Source organism: Coenobita brevimanus, chromosome 107 (genome assembly GCF_032717465.1).
Source record: "Coenobita brevimanus isolate Jiangsu-jjx chromosome 107, ASM3271746v2, whole genome shotgun sequence".
Lineage (NCBI taxonomy): Eukaryota > Metazoa > Arthropoda > Malacostraca > Decapoda > Coenobitidae > Coenobita > Coenobita brevimanus.
This window is the reverse complement of record NC_137060.1, coordinates 22,852,811-22,876,149: the sequence shown is the minus strand read 5'-3', so window position 1 is coordinate 22,876,149 and position 23,339 is coordinate 22,852,811. Positions and strand designations below refer to the sequence as shown.

The 23,339-nt window shown below is 42.8% G+C and overlaps 1 protein-coding gene across 1 annotated transcript in view; it reads left to right on the top strand.

Annotated features, from left to right (window-relative positions):
* LOC145416720 (vacuolar protein sorting-associated protein 52 homolog) overlaps positions 1-23,339 on the top strand; it is a 117,521-nt gene that overhangs the window by 18,659 nt on the left and 75,523 nt on the right. The window contains exon 4 of the mRNA XM_080285650.1: positions 22,330-22,484. Coding sequence (XP_080141776.1) covers positions 22,330-22,484 — 155 coding nt within the window. The remainder of the gene's footprint in view (positions 1-22,329; positions 22,485-23,339) is intronic.

The window sequence follows — 23,339 nt, the reverse complement described above, 5'->3', positions numbered from 1 at the left end:
CGAGCCTACGAGCCTACGAAGTACAAGCCTACAAGTCTATGAGTGTACAGTTGAGTCTACATTATCAAGATAGAAAACAAACAATACCTCTTACAACCAACAACTCACAACCAGTTCCTGACAGTATTCACTCCAACCCCCCCTCCATCTCCCTGATCATCACGCTGATGTAGAGGTGAAGAGGTCACACTACGCCTTGCCAGTAGTTTAACAAAATATTGATACAAACAATATTCCAGTTTCTACGACGAACCAATGAACTACAACCATTCATGATCAACTACAAGTAACAACTCTACGAGTCGTCTGTATAATCTTCTACACGCACCTACAAGCAGCAACATTCTTCATCTCACAACGAGTAAATCACAAGAAAAAAATAAAGGATTGAGAATACATCGAGAAAGAAAAACAAAACAAGCAAACGAAGAGCAAGACACGACTCACAACTCACAACCACCTGACCTCACCCTCCTCTCTCTCCTACCTCTACCCAATATCCACCGCTGACGCAGGAGTGCGAGAAGCTCAAGACAACGAAGCAAATACCAAGCCCACATTCACAACTCATCATACTCACTCATCTTCACTCAAGTTACTCGTCGCTACTCATTTACTCACCACAGCTACCAGTGTGGGAAATCCATGTCACCATACGTGTTTGCTGAGACGACGCCACGCCTATCAACGTGTGTCTGACACCCCACAACACGTCAATCAACCCATGAAGGACAACACTATCACCACGTGCAACACCACTCACACCATTCCCACCACAGTAAAAATTAGTGAGTTACATAGAGTAGGTGAGAATGAGAGGGCAAAGGAAGGAGTATGTATAGTTGTGAGTGAAAGATGGAAGAAGAGCATAAGACAGTATGGACCAGTTGGGTCAAGGATTGTGAGGGTAAAGTTGAAAGTTGGAATACAAATGTGGGCAATTGTGTGTGTGTATGCGCCAACGCAAGATCATGCTACAAGAGTGAGAGAAGAGTTCTGGACAAATGTAGAAGTGTGCATGGAAAAGTTTGGAAGGAATGAGAGAGTGTTTTTGATCGGTGATATGAATGGTAAAGTTGGGAATGTGAAGGTGGATGGAATAGTTGGTGAGTGGGGTGTGCCTGCTGAGATAGATGAGAATGGGAGTGCGTTAGTGGACATTTGTGCTGGGAGGGGGTTGGTGATAGCCAATACCCTCTTCAGGCATAAAATGATCCACAGGTATACATGGCGAGTGATGAGAAGGGTGGGTGGTGAACTGAATGAAAGGAAGGCAATGATTGATTATGTGTGTGTGGATGAAAGGATGCGAAGATGTGTAATGGATGAAAGAGTTTATAGAGGTTGGGGGAGTGGACTTTCTGACCCCTACTTGGTGGTGGCCAGAATTAGAATTCAAGTAAGATGGAGGAATAGAAGAAGGGAAAGACGAGAGGAAGGAGTAGTTCCAAGGAGAGTGGAAAGGTTACAAGAGGATGAGAAAAAGGCAGAGTATAAGAGAGAAGTGGAGGAACGATTGGGCAAATATGAATTGGAGCAGATGGGAGACGCGGAAGGTGTGTGTAGGATATTTACAGAAGAAATATCTGCAGCATATGATGTGGTGTGTGGAAGGAAGAGAAGACGGAGGGGGGTGCAAGGAACAGCGTGGTGGACTGAAGAGGTGAGACAGGCTGTGGCACAAAAGAAGAAAGCATACAATGAATGGATGAGAAATAGGGCCGTGGAAGAAGTTGAGAGGCGGAAGAGAGAGTTATATGTAGAAAGAAAGAGAGAGGTGAAAAGATTAGTAAGAGAGAGTAAGAAGAGAGTGGATGAGGAATTTGGAAGGAATTTGAGTGTAAAATGGAGGGACTGTAAGAAAATGTTCTGGAAAGAGGTGAAAAGAGTAAGACAGGGTGGAAGTGAAGTTAGCAGGGGAGTGAAAGATAAAAATGGTAGATTACTAGTGGAGAAGGGAGAAAAAGTGAGCAGATGGAGAGAACACTTTAAGGAATTGTTGAACATAGAGGATGGAAGTAATGCGAGTATAAGTGGCTGGGGAATAGCTGGGAGAAGGAGGGAGGTGAGAAGACAGGAAGAAATCAGTAGGATAGAAGTTGTGGAAGCAATGAAGAAAGTTAAATTGGGGAAGGCCCCAGGAATTGATGCAGTGTGTGGTGAAATGCTGAAACATGGGGGAGAGATAGTAGTAGAATGGATGTGGAAGATGTGCAGATTGGCCTTGGAGGAAGGTAGAGTCCCAAAGGATTGGAAGTCAGGTATAATTATGCCCTTGTATATATAAAGGAGCGTTGTAGTGTTGATGAGGATGTGATAGGAAGAGTTATGAGGAACACACTGAGGTGGTTTGGCCATGTGGAGAGGATGGAGGGTGAAAGACTGACGAAGAGAGTGTATATGAGTGAGGTGGAGGGGGGAAGAGGGAGGGGGAGGCCGAGGATGAGATGGAGGGATGGGGTGGAGAGGTATATGAGAGAGGGGGGTGTGAGTTGGGAGCAGGGCAGTGAAATGGCGGGGGACAGGGCGACTTGGAGGCGATTTGTTTGTGGCCACCCCAAACGGGATTGAGGCGTCTGGCAATAGATAGATAGACAAAGGAAAAGGGGAAAAAGAAGTGTGTGGTAATCATAGGGGCATTTGTCTTCTTAGTATAATAGGAAAAGTGTATGGTAGGATACTTATTGACAGAGTTAGAGAAAGAACAGAGAAATTAGTTGGAGAAGAACAGGGAGGCTTTAAGAAGGGAAGAGGTTGTGTAGATCAGATATTCATTCTTAGATCTTTAGTGGAAAAGTTTCTAGAGAAGGGAAAGAAGTTGTATGCAGCTTTCATGGATTTGGAGAAAGCATATGACAGGGTGGATAGACAAGGATTGTGGAAAGTGTTAAGAATATATGGAGTAGAGGGGAAGTTGTTGAATGCTGTGAAGAGTATGTACGATGGTGCGAAGGCTGCAGTGCATGTGGATGGTGAACTAAGCGAATTTTTCTCTTTGAAAGTTGGGTTGAAACAGGGATGTGTCATGTCTCCATGGTTGTTCAATCTGTACATGGATGGGGTAATAAAAGAGGTACAAGGTAGGGTAGTGGATGTTGGAGTGGCCCTGGTGAGAGAGGATAGTGTTTGGAAACTCCCTGTACTGTTGTTTGCAGATGATACTATGTTGTTGAGTGAAGACGAAGGGGAGCTGCAAGGCTTGGTGGATGAGTTTGGGAGAGTGTGTAAGAAACGGAATCTAAAGGTGAATGTAGGGAAGAGTAAAGTGATGGTCTTTGAGAGAAGTGAAGTCAGTTAATGTACAGCGAGGTTGGACGATGAGGAATTGGAAAATGTGAGTACGTTTAAGTACTTGGGTAGTGTGATGAGTAAGGATGGAGGTTTGGAGGGTGAAGTGCTTGAAAGGGTACAGCAGGGAAGAAAGGTTGTTGGTTCTTTGAAAGCAGTGATAAGAAACAGGGAAGTGAGCATGGAAGTGAAAAAGTTACTACATGGCAGTATTGTGATACCAACTCTAACGTACGGAAGTGAAGCTTGGACATTGTTGGAAGGACACAAGTCAAGAGTGAGAACAGTGGAAATGAGTTATTTAAGAGGAGCCTGTGGAGTCACATGGAGAGACAGGCTGACGAATGAGGATATAAAGGAGCATTGTGGTGTGGATGTGGATGTGATAGGAAGCGTTATGAGGAACACACTGAGGTGGTTTGGCCATGTGGAGAGGATGGAGGGTGAAAGACTGACGAAGAGAGTGTATGTGAGTGAGGTGGAGGGGGGAAGAGGGAGGGGGAGGCTGGGGATGAGATGGAGGGATGGGGTGGAGAGGTATATGAGAGAGGGGTGTGTGAGTTGGGAGCAGGGCAGTGAAATGGCGGGGGACAGGGCGACTTGGAGGCGATTTGTTTGTGGCCACCCCAAACGGGATTGAGGCGTCTGGCAATAGATAGATAAATAGATAGATAGACATAGTTACTTCATTTATACAATACACAGTGATAGACAAAAAACTTCTGCACAAACATATAAAACGTGCTGTATAGTTACAACTTACTGTAAATACATATACCTACTTTAATTATCGGCATAATTCAGTCACTAAATACTTGCACCAACAATAAATATTCTACACTGTATATATTCATTCATTTACTATAGCATTTATTTACTGCCAACGAGTGTTACTATTTTTACCAACATAAAATACATTTCATACATACAGCTATACATTATTACATCTACAGAGTAATAAAGAAAATATACTATCACAGCTGCTCAGTGAGCGAAGATCTGTATTAAACATTTATTAATTAAAGTTACCTAGTGGAAAGAGACAAATCAAGTTACAAGGAAAACTAGAAAAAAAGAAAATGGCCAGCACAAATGACGTTAGCAAGAATGAACAACATCTTCCACACAAGCGTGAAGACAAAGATTTCCACACAGTGGTCACACATACTGTATATTGGCTATGATAGGTACAAGTGAACAACAAGTCTGTGTAAATAGTTAATACTCTATATAGTGTATATATTTTTTTTATATAAAATAACAAAATATGGGGCATACTGTATAGTATCATTTTCAGCAATATCTGTGCAATATAAACTAACCCTTAAAAAAGGGTCACAAGAGAATTAGCCAGCAATTATGCAACCTTGGACAACACCGAAAAAGCATACTCAAACGAAGAGAAACAAACTATAGAAAATCAATACATACAAAAAAAAGAAAAGAAAAAAAAATACAGTAAGATCACATAGCAAACAAATGAAAATAAGTGCAAGTCTTACTACTAATGCCAAAATACCACATAAACTCCTTCTATAAGTGAAACAAAAAGCAAATTAGTATCTTCCACGAGCCAGTGGCATGGCACATCATCACTATCATCAACCGCAGCATGACTGGATTAGTGATGTCAGGACTGCAATTATTACAATTATGTATCGACAGACGATTGCATTATGTTACACTTGCTACAATTATGTAACTACAAACGATATGTAACAATTCTGTAACGACAGACAGACAATTGCATTATGTTACACTTGCTTCAATTATGTAACTACAAACAATATGTAACATTTCATGCAGTGTTACAGTTATGCATTACCATAATATTATGTAACAAGTCATACAGTGTTACAGTTATGCGTTACCACAGTATTATGTAACAATTCATACAGTGTTACAGGTATGCATTACCACAATATTATGTAACAATTCATACAATGTTACAGGTTTGCATTACCACAGTGTTACTACAATATTATGTAAGAATTCATACAATGTCACTACAATTCTGTATTACCAGAATCATCACACAAGTTAGGTGAAAGATTAGACATTACTAAAGGGATAACTCAATATGTATTGTAATGACCTAGCAGTATTACCATTGCACAATTATATGCGTATGTCTGTTATCAGTGCTGGGCTGGTGCGTAAACACTTGTGCAAAGCGCAGTTGCACACCCTTGCGCTCCGGTGATATCGTTTGCGCATTGTGCACCGCACTAGACCATGCGCAATTTTGCGCTTGCGCACCTGCCTTTCGCACTTGCCCTGTGGATTGCGCAGTGCGCAATCCAGGGGACACGTGGTCTACCAGGGAACACGTGGACTTGGGAGCTTCCCACATGGCTGGACAATGGATGGGGGAGGCTGGGGCAGGTTGCGAGGGTGGGTTGGAGGGGTGACGCGGGAGGGAAGGAGGGTACCGTAGTAGCATTTCTTAATATGCTTCAACAGAGATAATGTATTTTTAATATTTTTTAAATTATTATTATTAGTAAATAATAATAAATAAATATTATTTATTAACCCGTCACGTCCCGAGCTATTTCGCACCTCTGACACCCCCTAATCCCAAGGTATTTTTGAAATTTTTTTTTTTTGGCTAAAACCTTCCCTTTTGGTGAGAAACATTGAAAATTCATAGAGAAATCGCTCACCTGAGGTTTAAAATATTCGATCCGGGTACCAGTACCTCCTTACCTGACTGGGTTTTCTAACAGGCTGGCACCAAAGAAAACGAGTTCTATGTGGGGTAACTATTTCACACCACTCATAAACAGTATTTATTTATTTACTTGGTACGAATTTATATGTAGTACAAGAGTATATTGGTTTTCAAACAGTAATATAGGCATTATAAGCATTGTTTCACTCACTAACTCATCACCATACCTGACCTTCTTTTGCCACATTACCTGATCATTATTTCTGATTGTTTCTTCCTCTAATGCTATGTAAACTTTGTCCTCCACATTGTCATCGATTGGGGAATCACTCTGGCCCTGAATGTCTTTACTGGCCAGGTCACTGGTTAAAGGTGAATTGCCGAGAAAATGGTATGAAGGGGGGAGGGGGGAGGTTATGCAGTGTAAGGCATTGTCCATGCTTGGCATCTTGTAGAGGAATAGAGGAAGGTGTCCCGTGTATACGTACGAAAAATCACGCCCGAAAATTGAAAATTGTGCAAATTAGGGACCTTGCAATTGCACGACGTACTAGTATGTCGTCGGGACTGGCAAATGCAAAATGTTGCAACGTACCCATACGTCGACGGGACGGGGCGGGTTAAGATTAGCATATGTAATTCCTTACAAAAACCATTAAAACATATTATTTAAATCAAATATCCACAGCCTAATAATTTCTTAGGCTGTGGATATTTGATTTAAATACAGGTAAGCCCTTAATTCACGCAAACTTTTTTCATGCGATTTCGGTTATCCACGAATTTTTCATACAATAATTAAAACAAAATTTTATTATTCAAATAAATAATTTTAATATACAAGAGAAATAAATAAAATATAAAAATGCCTACCTGCTGCCCGTGTGCATACATATATGTATGTGTGTGTGTGTGTGTGTGTGTGTGTGGGAGGGCGGTCTACCACGCACCACACAGTCAGTTTGAATCCGACGGTCGAACCATGCATGACTCGCAAATCGTTATTTGTGGCTTATTTTTCTGCCTTCCTGTGATTGCTTGCCTTGTCTGCCAACATGGGGCCTAAGCATAGTGCTAGTGATGCATGTGGTAACACACCAAAATGGACTCGTAAAGTGATGTTGCTGACAGAGAAAGTTAAAGTGTTGGACAAACTTAAGGGAGGAATGTCGGCGACAATTCTCCGTCAGGACGATTCCCCGTCATTTATTTACATACCAGTTTATTTAGCAAGTACAGTACACTAGTTTTTTACTTATATGAGTTATAAAATCTTCCTGAAAATTAGTTATTAAAGTATTAATTAATCAATAATAAGTATGATTATAGAATGACAGGGAATCGTCCATGTTTTGATGGTGAATTGACTTCATGGTAAATTGTCTCTGAACCGTGTGTTTGGGGTGAGTCAACCATTCTTACAATGAAGAAGACAGAACGTAGCATACAGGAGTTAGTGAGGGCTAGTGCACCGGACTGTGCTAAAGTGTCTCCACCTACGCCTGTTAACTAGCTCGGAACCGTATGTTTGAGGTGAATGAGTCAACTGTTTGGACAATAAAGAAGGCAGAATGTAGCATATGGGAGGCAGTGAGGGTTTGTGCACCAGACTGCTGAAGCGTCTCCACCTACGCCTGTGCTTGTCAGGTTTCAGTGTTAAATTTCTTACATTTTTGTTGTTTTTCATACTTTATGCTAGTTTATAAGGTGTATGTAGTGCATAAACAGTATTATTCAGATGTAATATACTTAGTAGACATGCGTAATTATGTGCACACAAGGACAGAATGTATACGCGAATTTACCACATATGCAAAGGGTCTGGGAAAGTAACCCTCATGTGAATTAAGGGCTTACCTGTATTCTGTTTTCATGATTTTTTATTTTTTGTAACGAATTACATATGCTATTGTATATCTATATTGAATTATTAAATAAATTGTCTTGACAAGACAAGAGAGAGAGAGAGAGAGATAAAGGGCATTATTCTGAGAGGGAGAGAGAGAGAGTAAATACGGGAATGGCAGAGGAGTGTCCCTTTCAGTGAGGAGATAAGGCATATACTTCGTCCCTCTTCTCTCTCTTATTCTCCAGTCCTTCCCTCCTCTCTCTCTTATTCTCCATTCCCTCCCTCCTCTGTCGGAGAGAGAGAGAGAGTAAATACGGGAATGGCAGAGGAGCATCCCTTTCAGTGAGGAGATAAGGCATAAACTTCGTCCCGCTTCTCTCTCTTATTCTCCATTCCTTCCCTCCTCTCACTCTAATTCTCCATTCCTTCCCTCCTCTCTCTCTAATTCTCCATTCCCTCCCTCCTCTGTCAGAGAGAGAGAGAGAGAGAGAGATTTGATGATACAGTAATCACGTGATCTTTGCCAATGCCTTGGTAAATATAGGCTGTTTTTCCCGGACAATGACCTACTGTACCTCAGTCACCGTGGGTGGTGGGCAGTTGCTAATTTAGTTCTATTTTTTCTATTCTATAGCCCGACGCCCTAATCCCGCAAAGGGTGGCCGCAGACAAAACGCCTCCAAGTCGCTCTGTCACCCACCATTTGACTACCCTCCCCCCAACTCACCCCCCCCTCCCTCATATACCTCTCAACTCCATCCCTCCACCTCATCTTTGGTCTACCTCTCCCTCTCCCTCCCTCCACCTCACCTACATACACCCTCTTAGTCAGTCTTTCATTCTCCATTCTCTCCACATGTCCAAACCACCTCAGTGCATTTCTCCTAATCTTCTCAACCACATCCACATCCACCCCACATCGTTCCTTCACTTCTTCATTCGTCAACCTGTCCCTCCAATATATATTTTACAGTAATTCCCACAAATATATGCAAATGATTTTCGCTAGCGCTTTGCGACGTTGCACAAACTAAATAGTAGATTGCACACTTGCGCAAATTACAAGTAGAAAATAATAATAATAAATAAAAGTAAGTAGTAAGAAGCCATAACAGCTAACAGTGCTAGATAACTGGGTCTGGTTAGTGAGCACCCGGGATCCAAACCAGTACTGGTGATAGGGCTTCTTCTTCCTGATTCAATAACCCTGGGGTTAGGGGGGTTTCAAGAATACTCCCCCAGTATCCCTGCTTGTCATATGAGGCGACTAAAAGGGTTGGTGGTGGGTTAGTGCCCCACCCCGTAAAAAGAACTAACTAAAAAAGCGAACAAAGCGCCTCGGACCCGGACGGACCATACGTTGACGACTAAGGAACGGACGAAGGACATTCTTAGGGTGGGAACGTGGAATGTGAGAGGAGTGAATGATGAAGTGAAAGAGAGAGAGATTGTTCAGGTGCTTGAGGATGCAAAAGTGGATATATGTGGATTGACTGAAACTAAATGAAAAGGTGAAAGGGTGAAAGAGTGGGAATATGGTTTAGGTATATGTGAGGTAGTCAATGAAAATGAGAGGGCAAGAGAGGGAGTATGTCTGATGATAAGCAAGAAGTGGAAGGAGAATATAAGAGAGTATGGAACAGTGGGTGCAAGGATTGTATGGGTGAGGATGAAAGTAGGTATACAAGCGTGGGCGATTGTATGTGTGTATGCCCCGACAGAGGATCGAGTGGCAAGAGTAAAAGATGAGTTTTGGGCGAGTGTAGAAGCGTGTATAGACAAGTTTGAGAGGAGCGAGAGAGTGCTGTTGATTGGAGACATGAATGGCAAAGTTGGGAATGTACGAGTGGATGGAGTGGTTGGTCAGTGGGGTGTGCCAGCTGATGTAGATGGGAATGGAAGTGCTTTGGTGGACATCTGTGCTTGTAAGGGGTTGGCAATAGCCAACACCTACTTTCGGCATAAGATGATCCACCGGTATACATGGAGAGTAATGAGGAGGATGGATGGTGAACTTGTTGAATGAAAGGCAATGATAGACTACGTGTGTGTGGATGAGCGAATGAGAAGACAAGTGTTGGATGCAAGAGTGTGGAGAGGGTGGGGGAATGGAGTCTCGGACCAACACTTAGTGATGGCCAAGGTAGAGCTGCAAAGAAAGTGGTTGAGGAGACGAAGGGGAAGACAGGAGGAAGCAACTCCTGTGAGAAGAGTGGAGAAATTGCAAGACAGTGAGAAAATGACAGAGTATAAGAGCATAGTGGAAGAAAGACTGGGAAGGTATGAGCTAGAGCAGATGGAAGGGGTGGAAGACGTATGTAAGATATTCACGGAAGAGATAGGCACAGCGTGTGAGGCGGTTTGTGGAGTGAGGAGGAGATGCAAGGGTGTGCAAGGGACAGCATGGTGGAATGATGAGGTGAAACGAGCTGTGGAACAAAAGAAGAAGGCATATAGTGAATGGTTAGCGAGTAGAGATAGGGGAGAAGATGAGAGAGAGAAGAGAGAGGTATATGTGAGCAGGAGAAGGGAGGTTAAGAGACTGGTGAAGGAGAGTAAAAAGAAAGTGGATGAAGAGTTTGGGAGGAATCTGAGTGTGAAATGGAGGGAGAGTAAGAAATTGTTTTGGAAGGAGGTAAAGAAAGTAAGGCAGTGTGAAAGGGGAAATAGTAGGGGAGTGAAAGATAGGAATAATAGATTGTTGGTGGAGAAGAGAGAGAAACTGAGGAGATGGAAGGAGCACTTTGAGGATTTGTTGAATGTGGAGAGTGAGAACAGTGCGAGTATAAGTGGCTGGGGAATGGCTGGGAGAAGAAGGGATGAGAGGAGGGAGGAAGAGATCTGTAGGGCGGAAGTGGTGGAAGCGATGAAGAATATTAAGTTGGGAAGGGCCCCAGGAATTGATGGAGTGTGTGGTGAAATGCTGAGGGATGGGGGTGAGATTGTTGTGGAGTGGATATGGAGGTTGTGTAGATTGGCTTGGGAACTGGGAAGGGTTCCAAAGGACTGGAAATCAGGTATAATTGTTCCTTTATACAGGGGAAGGGGAGAGAGGGGGGTATGTGGTGGCCATAGGGGTGTTTGCCTACTTGGTGTGACTGGTAAAATATATGGTAGAATACTCATTGATAGGGTTAGGCATATGACAGAGGAGCTAGTTGGAGAAGAACAAGGGGGATTTAGGAAGGGAAAAGAGTGTGTAGATCAGATATTTGTTCTAAGATGTTTAGTGGAGAAGTATCTAGAGAAGGGAAGGAAAGTGTATGCTGCCTTCATGGACTTGGAGAAAGCTTATGACAGAATAGATAGGCAAGGTATGTGGAAGGTATTAAGAATATATGGAGTGGAGGGGAAATTGTTGAGTGCTGTGAAGAGTATGTACGAGGGAGCTAGGGCTACGGTGCGAATGGATGGTGAGGTGAGTGAGTTCTTTGACCTCATTGTGGGACTGAAACAGGGTTGTGTGATGTCTCCATGGCTGTTTAATATATATATGGATGGGGTTGTAAAGGAGGTGCAGGGTAGGGCAGTGGATGTGGGGGTGGCTCTAATGAATGAGGGTGAGATTTAGAAGCTTCCGGTGTTGCTGTTTGCTGATGATACAGTGCTGTTGAGTGAAGATGAATGGGAGTTGCAAGGTTTGGTGAATGAATTTGGGACAGTGTGTAGGAGGAGGAATCTGAAAGTTAATGTAAACAAAAGTAAAGTTATGGTGTTTGAGAGGAATGAAGTCACAGAGTGTGCAGTGAAGTTGGATGGTGAGGATATGGAGAATGTGAGTGCATTCAAGTACTTGGGTAGTGTGATGAGTAAGGATGGAACTTTGGGGGATGAAGTGCGTGAAAGGGTACAGGAGGGAAGGAAGGTTGTTGGTACACTGAGAGCAGTGATGAGAAATAGGGAGGTGAGTATGGAAGTTAAGAAGTCACTGCATGATAGTATTGTGATCCCTACCCTGACGTATGGAAGCGAGGCATGGACCTTACAAGAGGGGAACAAGTCAAGAGTGAGAGCAGTGGAAATGAGTTACTTGAGAGGAGCATGTGGATTGACGTGGAGGGACAGGTTGACGAATGAAGAAGTGAAGGAACGCTGTGGGGTGAATGTGGATGTGGTTGAGAAGATTAGGAGAAATACACTGAGGTGGTTTGGACATGTGGAGAGAATGGAGAATGAAAGACTGACTAAGAGGGTGTATGTGGGTGAGGTGGGGGGAGGGAGAGGGAGAGGTAGACCGAGGATGAGGTGGAGGGATGGAGTTGAGAGGTATATGAGGGAGGGGGGGGTGAGTTGGGGGGAGGGTAGTCGGATGGTGGGTGACAGAGCGACTTGGAGGCGTTTTGTCTGCGGCCACCCTTTGCTGGATTAGGGCGTCGGGCTATAGATAGATAGATAGATAGAAGTAGTTATGCTGTTTTATTTAAATATCTCAATATTTTTCAGTAATTCCCAAAAATATATGCAAATGGTTTGCACTTGCGCTTTGCGACATTGCGCAAACTAAATATTTGCCAGATTGTGCATTTGCGCTTGCGCAAGGTAATGAACTGTGGATTGCGCTTTGCGCTTGCGCAAGGTCCTTCTTCGTTTGGGCTGCCCACCACTGTCTGTTATACATACACATTTTACAATATGTTATACAATCAATTTAACTGTAGTGCATTTATTCAATTATGTTTACAACTTGCTTAGAATTTAATATTACTGGATCACTGCAATATTACCATGAATATTATAATCAATATTATGTATTAAGAGTGAAGAAGAAGAATATTATATATCAATAGATTAGCATATGTCAAGGATGATTGCTGTCGGAGGACCGCCTTTGGCGTGACCAAGCGATGTCAGGACTCCATATTATAAATACAAATCGTAACATAAAGCATGATGGATAGATAGACAGAGCACTAGACAAGGTGTGGGAATGGGAAATTAGCTTACAACTCTTCAAGTGAAGGAATGTTGATTGTGCACAGGAAGCAGTACATACACACAGACATACAGTACTCTAGAAGCTTCCACGAAAGTAGAGCACACGTGACACGACCCCTGTTACACGAGAATGTAGGAATTTCAGCTCAGAAGGAGACAGGCCATAGAACCGACAGGTAGTAGAGAGAAGGAGGCTAGCAACATGGGCAAGATAGAGAGGGAGAGAGAGAGTGAGACAGGGAGGTAGCTCGCGGGACTCTATACTTCACTCGTGTGTGAGAGACTTTGTTAATATTTCCAAGACAAATAAAAATAGTCCCATACTAATCTTTACCTCTCCTGTCATTGCATGACAAAAAGGGAACAAAGATTATCTACTTACAAAACTACTCACGTATAACAACAGCTCGTCCACAAGTCTGATATATGTATAACAAGTCTAAAAAGCACACTACAAGAAGCTTGATATAGTTCTGCTCTCAGGTGCATGCCCTTTCCTGTCTTCCTTCCTTCTTTGCTTCCTTCCTTTTCTGTCTTTTTTTCTTTTATTGTTTCATCATCCTTCTGTCTTTGCGCAACTTCACACTAACTGACAAGCCAAATGGTTTCCTGTCCACCAGGAAACCATTTACTATGCCAGGTGGTAACCATATAACCAAATTATGGCACCTGGTGGTTTATTGGGTAATTAAGGCACTCCAGTCGGATTAAGCTGGTGTAGGTGATTGGGGTTTATTGCTCACATAATGCCACTCAGGGATGAGTGAGGCTGGTCACCCTCATCTTACCAATTTTCCTAGCCCCAGGCTTCCATGCTTCTATGGGGCAACACTGGATTAGATAATGAATGAAAGAATGAATGTGCACAATAAACCCTCAATATACTGAACCCTCTTTTAACAAATTTCAGTTTTAACTCGCGCCGTCCCGGTGATATGAATTAACGCGGCAACATTGCAAGGTCCCTAATTTGCACAATTTTCAATTTTCGCGAGTGATTTCGCGAGTGATTTTTGGCACGTATACACGGGACACCTTCCTCTATTCCTCTACAAGATGCCAAGCAGAAACAATGCCTTACACCGCATAACCTCCCCCCCCCCTGCACGCCATTGTCTCGGCAATTCACCTGTTACCAGTGACCTGGCCAATAAAGACATTCAGGGCCAGAGTGATTCCTCAATCAATGACAATGTGGAGGACAAAGTTTACATAGCATTAGAGGAAGAAACAGTCAGAAATGATGATCAGGTAATGTGGGAAAAAAAAGGTCATGAATGGTGATGAGTTAGTGAGTGAAACAATGCTTATAATGCCTATATTACTGTTTGAAAACCAATATACTCTTGTACTACATATAAATTCGTACCAAGTAAAAAAAAAAAAAATACTGTTTATGAGTGGATAAAATAGTTACCCTCCCATAGAACTCGTTTTCTTTGGTGCCAGCCTGTTAGAAAACCCAGTCAGGTAAGGAAGTACTTGTACCTAAATCCGGTATTTTAAACCTCAGGTGAGCGATTTCTCTATGAATTTTCGATGTTTCTCACCAAAAGCGGATGTTTGAGCCAAAAAAAAAAAAAAAAAGGTCCAAAAACGTCGGGATGGGGCGGGTTAATGACCACTTTGAGGTGGCCGAACATTGTGTTCCTTTAACAAATTTTGTTCAGTAAAAGGATGGACATGTGTGAAACACCTGCCAAGGTGGCATGACAAATGAACATGCTGTAATATGTTCATTTGTCACACCACGTGACTGTAGGCTTCCCAGCAGTCTTTATTTGCAGTGCAATTGCTTCCTGAAAACTAAGAATAAACATAAGTTAGTAAATAGAGCATTTATTGAGAAAAAGAGCCATTTAGACCTAGCTGTATGTTATTGTGTACGAGTGTATGGCCAAACAACATTCTGTGTTTAACAATCTTTGTGTGGTAAAAGCCACAACGCCTGAGAAATTACTGAACAGCATAGTGTCTAGCTTTAGCTAAGTTTTGGCTGTAACATCAAGGGTCTGGTACCAAATTGGTCGTTATATTGAGGGTTTACGGTACAGGCATACTTCAACTTAAGAACATAATTGGTTCCAAGATGCCATTTGCAAGTTGATTTTGTTCGCAAAATGAAAATCTCTTACAGTACTACATGTACAACATAAAAAACACTGTACTGTTCACTGGTGTGTCAGTAGGGTTTTAAATGTTCATAAGCAGTTTATACTGTATAATGAAATATAAATTCATAAATTAACACAAGATATACACAAGAAAAACATACAGTATAAAACACAGCTCTGTTCCTGCTATTGTCCGATGCCTATTTACAACTGACGAAAGATAATGGAACGTTTGCCTCCTGGGAAGATGTGGATGTGGCAAGCATTTCATTTTGTTTCGTTACTTGTAAATATACATCGGACATAAGCTATAACAGAGTTATTTTATAAATATTACTGTAGCTCACTTGACGGCAGACATAGCAGGACTTGCAGGAAGTGAGAGGAGGCAGATGGAGGAGTGGAGTTAATTGGAAGATGCAGGTGAGGAGAGAGCACACAGCACCCTTCACATGCTTAAGAACATGCTTCTTATCCTTAACAGTTGTCCCCTCAGTTGATCTGTTCTTCCCAAATGAATCTGCCACTGCACTAATTCTTTCACTCCGTTCAACATGCTTTATTATTTCAAGCTTTTGTTCCATAGAGATGGCACGTCACCACCCAACACGATTGCATTCATCAGCCATATTAAATGGAGTGAAAATAGTAAAAGCATAATGAGCAGTGATCATCTCTCCTCCATGTGAACAAAACAAAAACAAAAGGTGGCAGGTTAGCCCCTAACACCCACACTGCTGCCTAGCGACCCACCTCGCAACTACTGTCACCTGCCACATTCAAAAGTGGTTGCAACTGACCGCTACAAGCTCAGATAGTTTTTCAACGTTACATTCGTACCTGTGAAATTTTCAGTATTTTTTTTTGTGTTCGCATATTTGAAATGCTTGGATCTTGAGTGCTCGTAAGTTGAGATATACCTGTATTTCAGAAAGTGGTATGTGGGATGGAGTATATAAAGTGTGCATTATTTAACTGTATGTATAGTTCTGAGTAAAAGATGGAAGAAGAGCATAAGACAGTATGGATCAGTTGGGTCTAGGATTGTGTGGATAAAGTTGAAAGTTGGAATACAAATGTGGGCAATTGTGTGTGTGTATGCGCCAACGCAAGATCGTGCAAGCAGAGTGAGAGAAGAGTTCTGGACAAATGTGGAAGTGTGCATGGAAAAGTTTGGAAGGAATGAGTGTTTTTGATCGGTAATATGAATGGTAAAGTAGGGAATGTGAAGGTGGATGGAATAGCTGGTGAGTGGGGTGTGCCTGCTGAGATAGATGAGAATGGCAGTGCATTAGTGGACATTTGTGCTGGGAGAGGGTTGGTGATAGCCAATACCCTCTTCAGGCATAAAATGATCCACAGGTATACATGGCGAGTGATGAGGAGGGTGGGTGGTGAACTGAATGAAAGGAAGGCAATGATTGATTATGTGTGTGTGGATGAAAGGATGCAAAGATATGTAATGGATGCAAGAGCTTATAGAGGTTGGGGGAGTAGACTTTCTGACCACTACTTGGTGGTGGCCAGAATTAGGATCCAAGTAAGACGGAGAAATAAAAGAAGGGAAAGACAAGAGGAAGGAGTAGTTGCAAGGAGAGTGGAAAGGTTACAAGAGGATGAGAAAAAGGCAAAGTATAAGAGAGCAGTAGAGGAACGATTGGGCAAATATGAATTGGAGCAGATGGGGGACGTGGAAGGTGTGTGCAAGATATTCACAGAAGAAATATGTGCAGCATGTGATGTGGTGTGTGAGAGGAAGAGAAGACAGAGGTGGGTGCAAGGAACAGGATGGTGGACTGAAGAGGTGAGACAGGCTGTGGCACAAAAGAAGAAAGCATACAATGAATGGATGAGAAATAGGGGCGTGGAAGAAGTTGAGAGGCGGAAGAGAGAGTTATATGTAGAAAGAAAGAGAGAGGTGAAAAGATTAGTAAGAGAGAGTAAGAAGAGAGTGGATGAGGAATTTGGAAGGCATTTGAGTGTAAAATGGAGGGACTGTAAGAAAATGTTCTGGAAAGAGGTGAAGAGAGTAAGACAGGGTGGAAGTGAGGTTAGCAGGGGAGTGAAAGATAAAAATGAAGATTACTAGTGGAGAAGGGAGAAAAAGTGAGCATATGGAGATAACACTTTAAGGAATTGTTGAACATAGAGGATGGAAGTAATGCGAGTATAAGTGGCTGGAGAATGGCTGGGAGAAGGAGGGAGGCGAGATGACAGGAAGAAATCAGTAGGATAGAAGTTGTGGAAGCAATGAAGAAAGTTAAATTGGGGAAAGCCCCAGGAATTGATGCAGTGTGTGGTGAAATGCTGAAGCATGGGGGAGAGATAGTAGTAGAATGGATGTGGAAGATGTGCAGATTGGCCTGGGAGGAAGGTAGAGTCCCAGGGGATTGGAAGTCAGGTATAATTATCCCCTTGTACAAAAGAAAAGGGGAAAGAGAAGCGTGTTGTAATAATAGGAGCTTGTCTTCTTAGTATAATAGGAAAAGTGTATGGTAGGATACTTATTGACAGAGTTAGAGAAAGAACAGAGGAATTAGTTGGAGATGAACAGTGAGGCTTTAGGAAGGGAAGAGGTTGTGTAGATCAGATATTCATTCTTAGATCTTTAGTGGAAATGTTTCTAGAGAAGGGAAAGAAGTTGTATGGGGCTTTCATGGATTTGGAGAAAGCATATGACAGGGTGGATAGACAAGGATTGTGGAAAGTATTAAGAATATATGGAGTAGATGGGAAGTTGTTGAATGCTGTGAAGAGTATGTATGATGGTGCTAAGACTGCAGTGCATGTGGATGGTGAACTAAGTGAATTTTTATATTTGAAGGTTGGGCTGAAACAGGGATGTGTCATGTCTCCATGGTTGTTCAGTTTTTACTTGGATGGGGTAATAAAAGAGATACAAGGTAGGGTAGTGGATGTTGGAGTGACCCTAGTGAGAGAGGATAGTGTTTGGAAACTCCCTGTACTGTTGTTTGCAGATGATACTGTGTTGTTGAGCGAAGACGAAGGGGAGCTGCAAGGCTTGGTGAATGAGTTTGGGAGAGTGTGTAAGAAACGGAATCTAAAGGTGAATGTAGGGAAGAGTAAAGTGATGGTCTTTGAGAGAGGTGAAGTCAGTGAATGTACAGCGAGGTTGGATGGTGAGGAATTGGAAAATGTGAGTACGTTTAAGTACTTGGGTAGTGTGATGAGTAAGGATGGAGGTTTGGAGGGTGAAGTGCTTGAAAGGGTACAGCAGGGAAGAAAGGTTGCTGGTTCTTTGAAAGCAGTGATAAGAAACAGGGAAGTGAGCATGGAAGTGAAAAAGTTACTACATGGCAGTATTGTGATACCAACTCTAACGTACGGAAGTGAAGCTTGGACGTTGTTGGAAGGACACAAGTCAAGAGTGAGAGCAGTGGAAATGAGTTATTTAAGAGGAGCCTGTGGATTCACATGGAGAGACAGGCTGACGAATGAGGATATAAAGGAGCGTTGTGGTGTTGATGTGGATGTGATAGGAAGCGTTATGAGAAACACACTGAGGTGGTTCGGCCATGTGGAGAGGATGGAGGGTGAGAGACTGATGAGGAGAGTGTATGTGAGTGAGGTGGAGGGGGGAAGAGGGAGGGGGAGGCTGAGGATGAGATAGAAGGATGGGATGGAGAGGTATATGAGAGAGGGGGGTGTGAATTGGGAGCAGGGCAGTGAAATGGCAGGGGACAGAGCGACGTGGAGGCGATTTGTTTGTGGCCACCCCAAACGGGATTGAGGCGTCTGGCAATAGATGGATAGGTAGATGTATTTCAGAAAGAGATATGTAGGATTGAGTATATAAAGTGTACATTATTTAATTGTATGTTTCAGAAGAGATATGTGGGATGGAATCTATAAAGTGTACGTTATTAAAATCTATGTATAGGTGGGGGCACCCATCATCCACTCACTCAGTGTAGCGTTGCCTTATGATCTCTATGCTGAATGGCAAGCCAAGTGGTTTCCAGTACCCAGGAAACCATTTACTATGCTGGGTGGTAACCATATAACTGAGGTTTCTGGCAGGGTTGAGTGTCCCCCAGATACCCCCATCCAAAATCACTAAATTATGGCAAACGTTTCGGAGAGCCTTGGTGGGCCCAATAGCTGCCCAGGACCTCAACCAAATTGACGGATTTGCATGACCATGTGGAATGTGAGATGGTGGAAGTGGTGAATGTGTTCAAGAGTGCGAGATGTGTCGTGATGGCGTTGTGTGAAACTAAGATGAAGGGGTGTGAAATGGAGGAGTGGGAGGGTGTAAAGTGTATAAGGTCGGGCATGAATGGGCAAGGATGATGCAAGGAAGGAGTTCTTTTGTTGATGAATGAGGTGTGGCAGAGTGGAATGAGAGATTACAAATGTGTCAGCTCAAGATGTATGTATGCCAAGTTCAAGTCTGAAAAAGTAGAAGTGGCAGTGATTGTAGCACATGCACCGTGTGAGGACAGGAGTGAGACAGAGAAAGGCAGGTTTTGGGAGGAGCTGGATGAAGTAATTGGAGAAATACCCAAGAGATATAAAGTGATTGTAATGGGTGATATGAATGATAGAGTAGGAAGTGGTCTTGTGAATGATATAATGGGTAATAATGGAGTACCAGAAGAGAATGATAATGGAAAGCGACTGAAGGACATGTGCCAGGAAAGGAGGTTGTGGATTTGTAAGTCTTACTTTAAACACAAAGTTCCACATAAGTGTACATGGTATGGAGGGAATGGAGATCATATTGAAAGGAGCCTGATTGATAACGTGCTCGTAGAGGAATCGATTCTAGGTAGTGTTGCTGAAACGAGGGAAGTGAGAGGAAGATGTGGAGGTTTGTCAGATCATATGATTGTGGTATGCAGGATCATGCTGAGAGGAGTGAGGTGAACCAAGAGAGAGGGGAGCTGTCAGGGAGATTGTCTGAAAGTCGAGAAGCTGAGGATCAAAGAAATGGCAGATAAATACAGGGCCAAAGTAGGAGAGGAGTTAGAGTCAGCGAATTGGAATTAAATGGATTTAAACTGCTTTAGAATGTATATAGGGATTGCATTGGTAGGAATGCTGAAGCAGTGTGTGGTGTGACAAGAGTAACAACAAAGAAGACAGGTACAGTACAGCATGGTGGGATGAAGAGGTTAAGAAAGCAGTGGAGGAAAAGAGGAAGAAGTGACTAGAATGGATACAGTGCAGGGGTTCATTGAAATAAGAAATGAATATATTGAGATCAAGAAGCACACCAAGAGAATAGTGAAGAGGAAAAAGGAGGAGGTAAATGATGATCTAACGAAAAAAAAATGAATGCAAATTGCTGTGAACATAGGAAGTTATTCTGGAAAGAGGTGCAGAAATGTAGAAGTGACAGTGGAAGGAAATGTGAAAGTGTGAAGGATGTAAGTGGCAGAGTATTAACCCATGGGGATGAAATAAGGACAAGATGGGAAGAATATTGTGAAAGTTTGATGAATGGGAATGGAGAGAGCAAAGTGACTGTTATGATTGGCTTTGGGAGTGTGATGCAGTGCCAGGAAACGTGACACTCGCAGAGGTGAAGAACACTGTGAAGCGACTGAAAAACAGGGAAGCAGCTGGGGATGATGAGATGAATGCAGAGATAAGTGTAGTGGAGAGAGCAGAATGAAATGCTTGTTGGAGATATGTAAGAAGGCATGGATGAGTGCAACTCTGCCATTAGTGTGGAAAAAGGCAGTGATTGTACCCCTGTACAAAAACAAAGGTGAGTGAAGTGAGTGCAAGAATTATCGTGGCATAAGTCAACTGAGTGTGGTAGGGAAGGTATATGGAAGAATTATTATAGAGAAAGTAAGAGAGATATCAGAAGCCTTAGTTAGTGATGAACAGGGTGGCTTTAGGAGTGACAGAGGATATGTGGATCAAATGTTTGCAGTAAGACAGATAGCGGAGAGGACATGTGAGAAGGACTATAAGGTGTTTAAGGCATTTATGGACCTGGAAAAAGTATATGATAAAGTAGCCAGAGAAGGATTGTGGAAGGTTTTGTGTATGTACGGTGTAGATGGTAAGCTGCTAAGTGCCGTCAAGAGTTTTTATGATGGTAGTGAGGCATGCATAACGGTAAATGGGCCTCTAAATGAATGGTTCACTATCAGTGTGGGTGCGCCACAAGATTTTGTGATGTCCCCATGGTTGTCCAATATACATACGGATGGCATGATGAGAGAAGTAAATACCGAGTAATGTAGAGAGGAATGGCATTGGTGATGGATGGAATATCTCAAATTTGTTGTATGCTGATGATCCAGTGCTACTTGCAAACACCAGACAAGAGCTTCGTAGACTAATGCAGAATTTTGTAGATGTCTGTGAGCGTTGTGCCCTGAGAGTAAATGTAGAAAAGAATAAAGTGATGGTTATTGAGAGAGAAGGTGACTTCCACTGTGATGTTACAGTGAATGGAGAGAGGCTGGAATTGATGAGAAAGTTCAAATACCGGGGCAGAGTGATAGAAAAGAGAGGAAAATGTGCAAAAGGAGTGGAAAGTAGAGTGACACAAGGAAGGAAAGTAGCTGGTGCTATGAAGGCCTTGGTTAAAAACTGGCTTGAGTGTTGCAGCTGCGGAAGGCTTACATGAAGGAGTGTTAGTGCCAACTTTAACACATGGATGTGAGACTATGGATGTGCATGAAAATGAAAAGTCAAGAGTAAGAACAGTGGAGATGGAACTGCTGAGGAATGTATGTGGAGTACAGAGAGTGGATAAGATACGGAATATTGTGATTTGTGAAAGATGTGGAGCGAGGAAGTCTGTAGACACCAGAATCGAAGAGAGTGTACTGAGATGGTATGGTCATGTGGAGAGAATAGATAACAATAGATAGATGTAAAAGGTATATCTGAGTGAATTTGAAGGAGGGAGAAGGCGAGGTAGGCCAAGAAGAAGGTAGAGGGATATGGTGGATGAGTGTGTAAGGAATAAAGGTATGGAAGTTGGTGAGACTAAGGGACTGACAAGAAACCTAGCTGGCTGGATGACTTTTGTACAGAGAAGTACATAACCAGGGGTTTGGCACCCCTTTTTAATGTGACAGCGTCCAGAATGACTCTGTTGGATAGTTATATGTGAAGCTACAGAACTTTGCGAAATTTTTTTGGGCCCGTCTGATGGAGCCAGGATTCCATGGACTTGAATGATGAGTGAATGGATGCATGGCCCATTGAACTGGGGAAACTTAGGCTGTCTGGACATTGCTACGCCTCACACTGCCCTGGGATAGGAAAGGAGGTCTGGATGATGATGATTAATGATGATATCAGATGAGAATTGTTGGATAGAGTATATAAAGTACACATTATTTAATTGTATATTTCAGAAGAGGTATGTAGGATTGAATATATAAAGCATATATTATTTAACTGTATGTATTTCAGAAGGAGATATGTAGGGTGGAGTATATAAAGTGTACGTTACAGAGTTGCTTGCATTGCAGAAAGAGGTGTGTGGTGTGGTGATGGGTTGTTATGACTCAATTGCACTGTACCTGTGTGTGCATTTGATCCACCAATACCGCCTGTTGTGCCATAAGCGTGCTGTCCCTGCTCTAGACACCCATTGGGAACAGCTCCTGCACATGATATGGCCACGGTAAGTACAAGATCCACTGCACATGCCCTGTAGTAAATCCATGTTATAAGTAACCCTTGACACCCATTGGGAACAGTTCCTGCACATGATATGGCTACAGTAAATACAAGACCCATGGCACATACTCTAGTAAGTCACCCTAGACACCCATTGGGAACAGCTTCTGCACATAACATCTATCTATCTATCTATAGCCCGACACCCTAATCCCGCAAAGGGTGGCCGCAGACAAAACGCCTCCAAGTCGCTCTGTCACCCACCATTTGACTACCCTCCCCCCAACTCACCCCCCCCCTCCCTCATATACCTCTCAGCTCCATCCCTCCACCTCATCCTCGGTCTACCTTTCCCTCTCCCTCCCTCCACCTCACCTACATACACCGTCTTAGTCAGTCTTTCATTCTCCATTCTCTTCACATGTCCAAACCACCTCAGTGTATTTCTCCTAATCTTCTCAACCACATCCACATCCACCCCACAGCATTCCTTCACTTCTTCATTCGTCAACCTGTCCCTCCACGTCACTCCACATGCTCCTCTCAAGTAACTCATTTCCACTGCTCTCTTGACTTGTTCCCCTCTTGCAAGGTCCATGCCTCGCTTCCATACGTCAGGGTAGGGATCACAATACTATCATGCAGTGACTTCTTAACTTCCATACTCACCTCCCTATTTCTCATCACTGCTTTCAGTGTACCAGCAACCTTCCTTCCCTCCTGTACCCTTTCACGCACTTCATCCCCCAAAGTTCCATCCTTACTCATCACACTACCCAAGTACTTGAATGCACTCACATTCTCCATATCCTCACCATCCAACCTCACTGCACACTCTGTGACTTCATTCCTCTCAAAC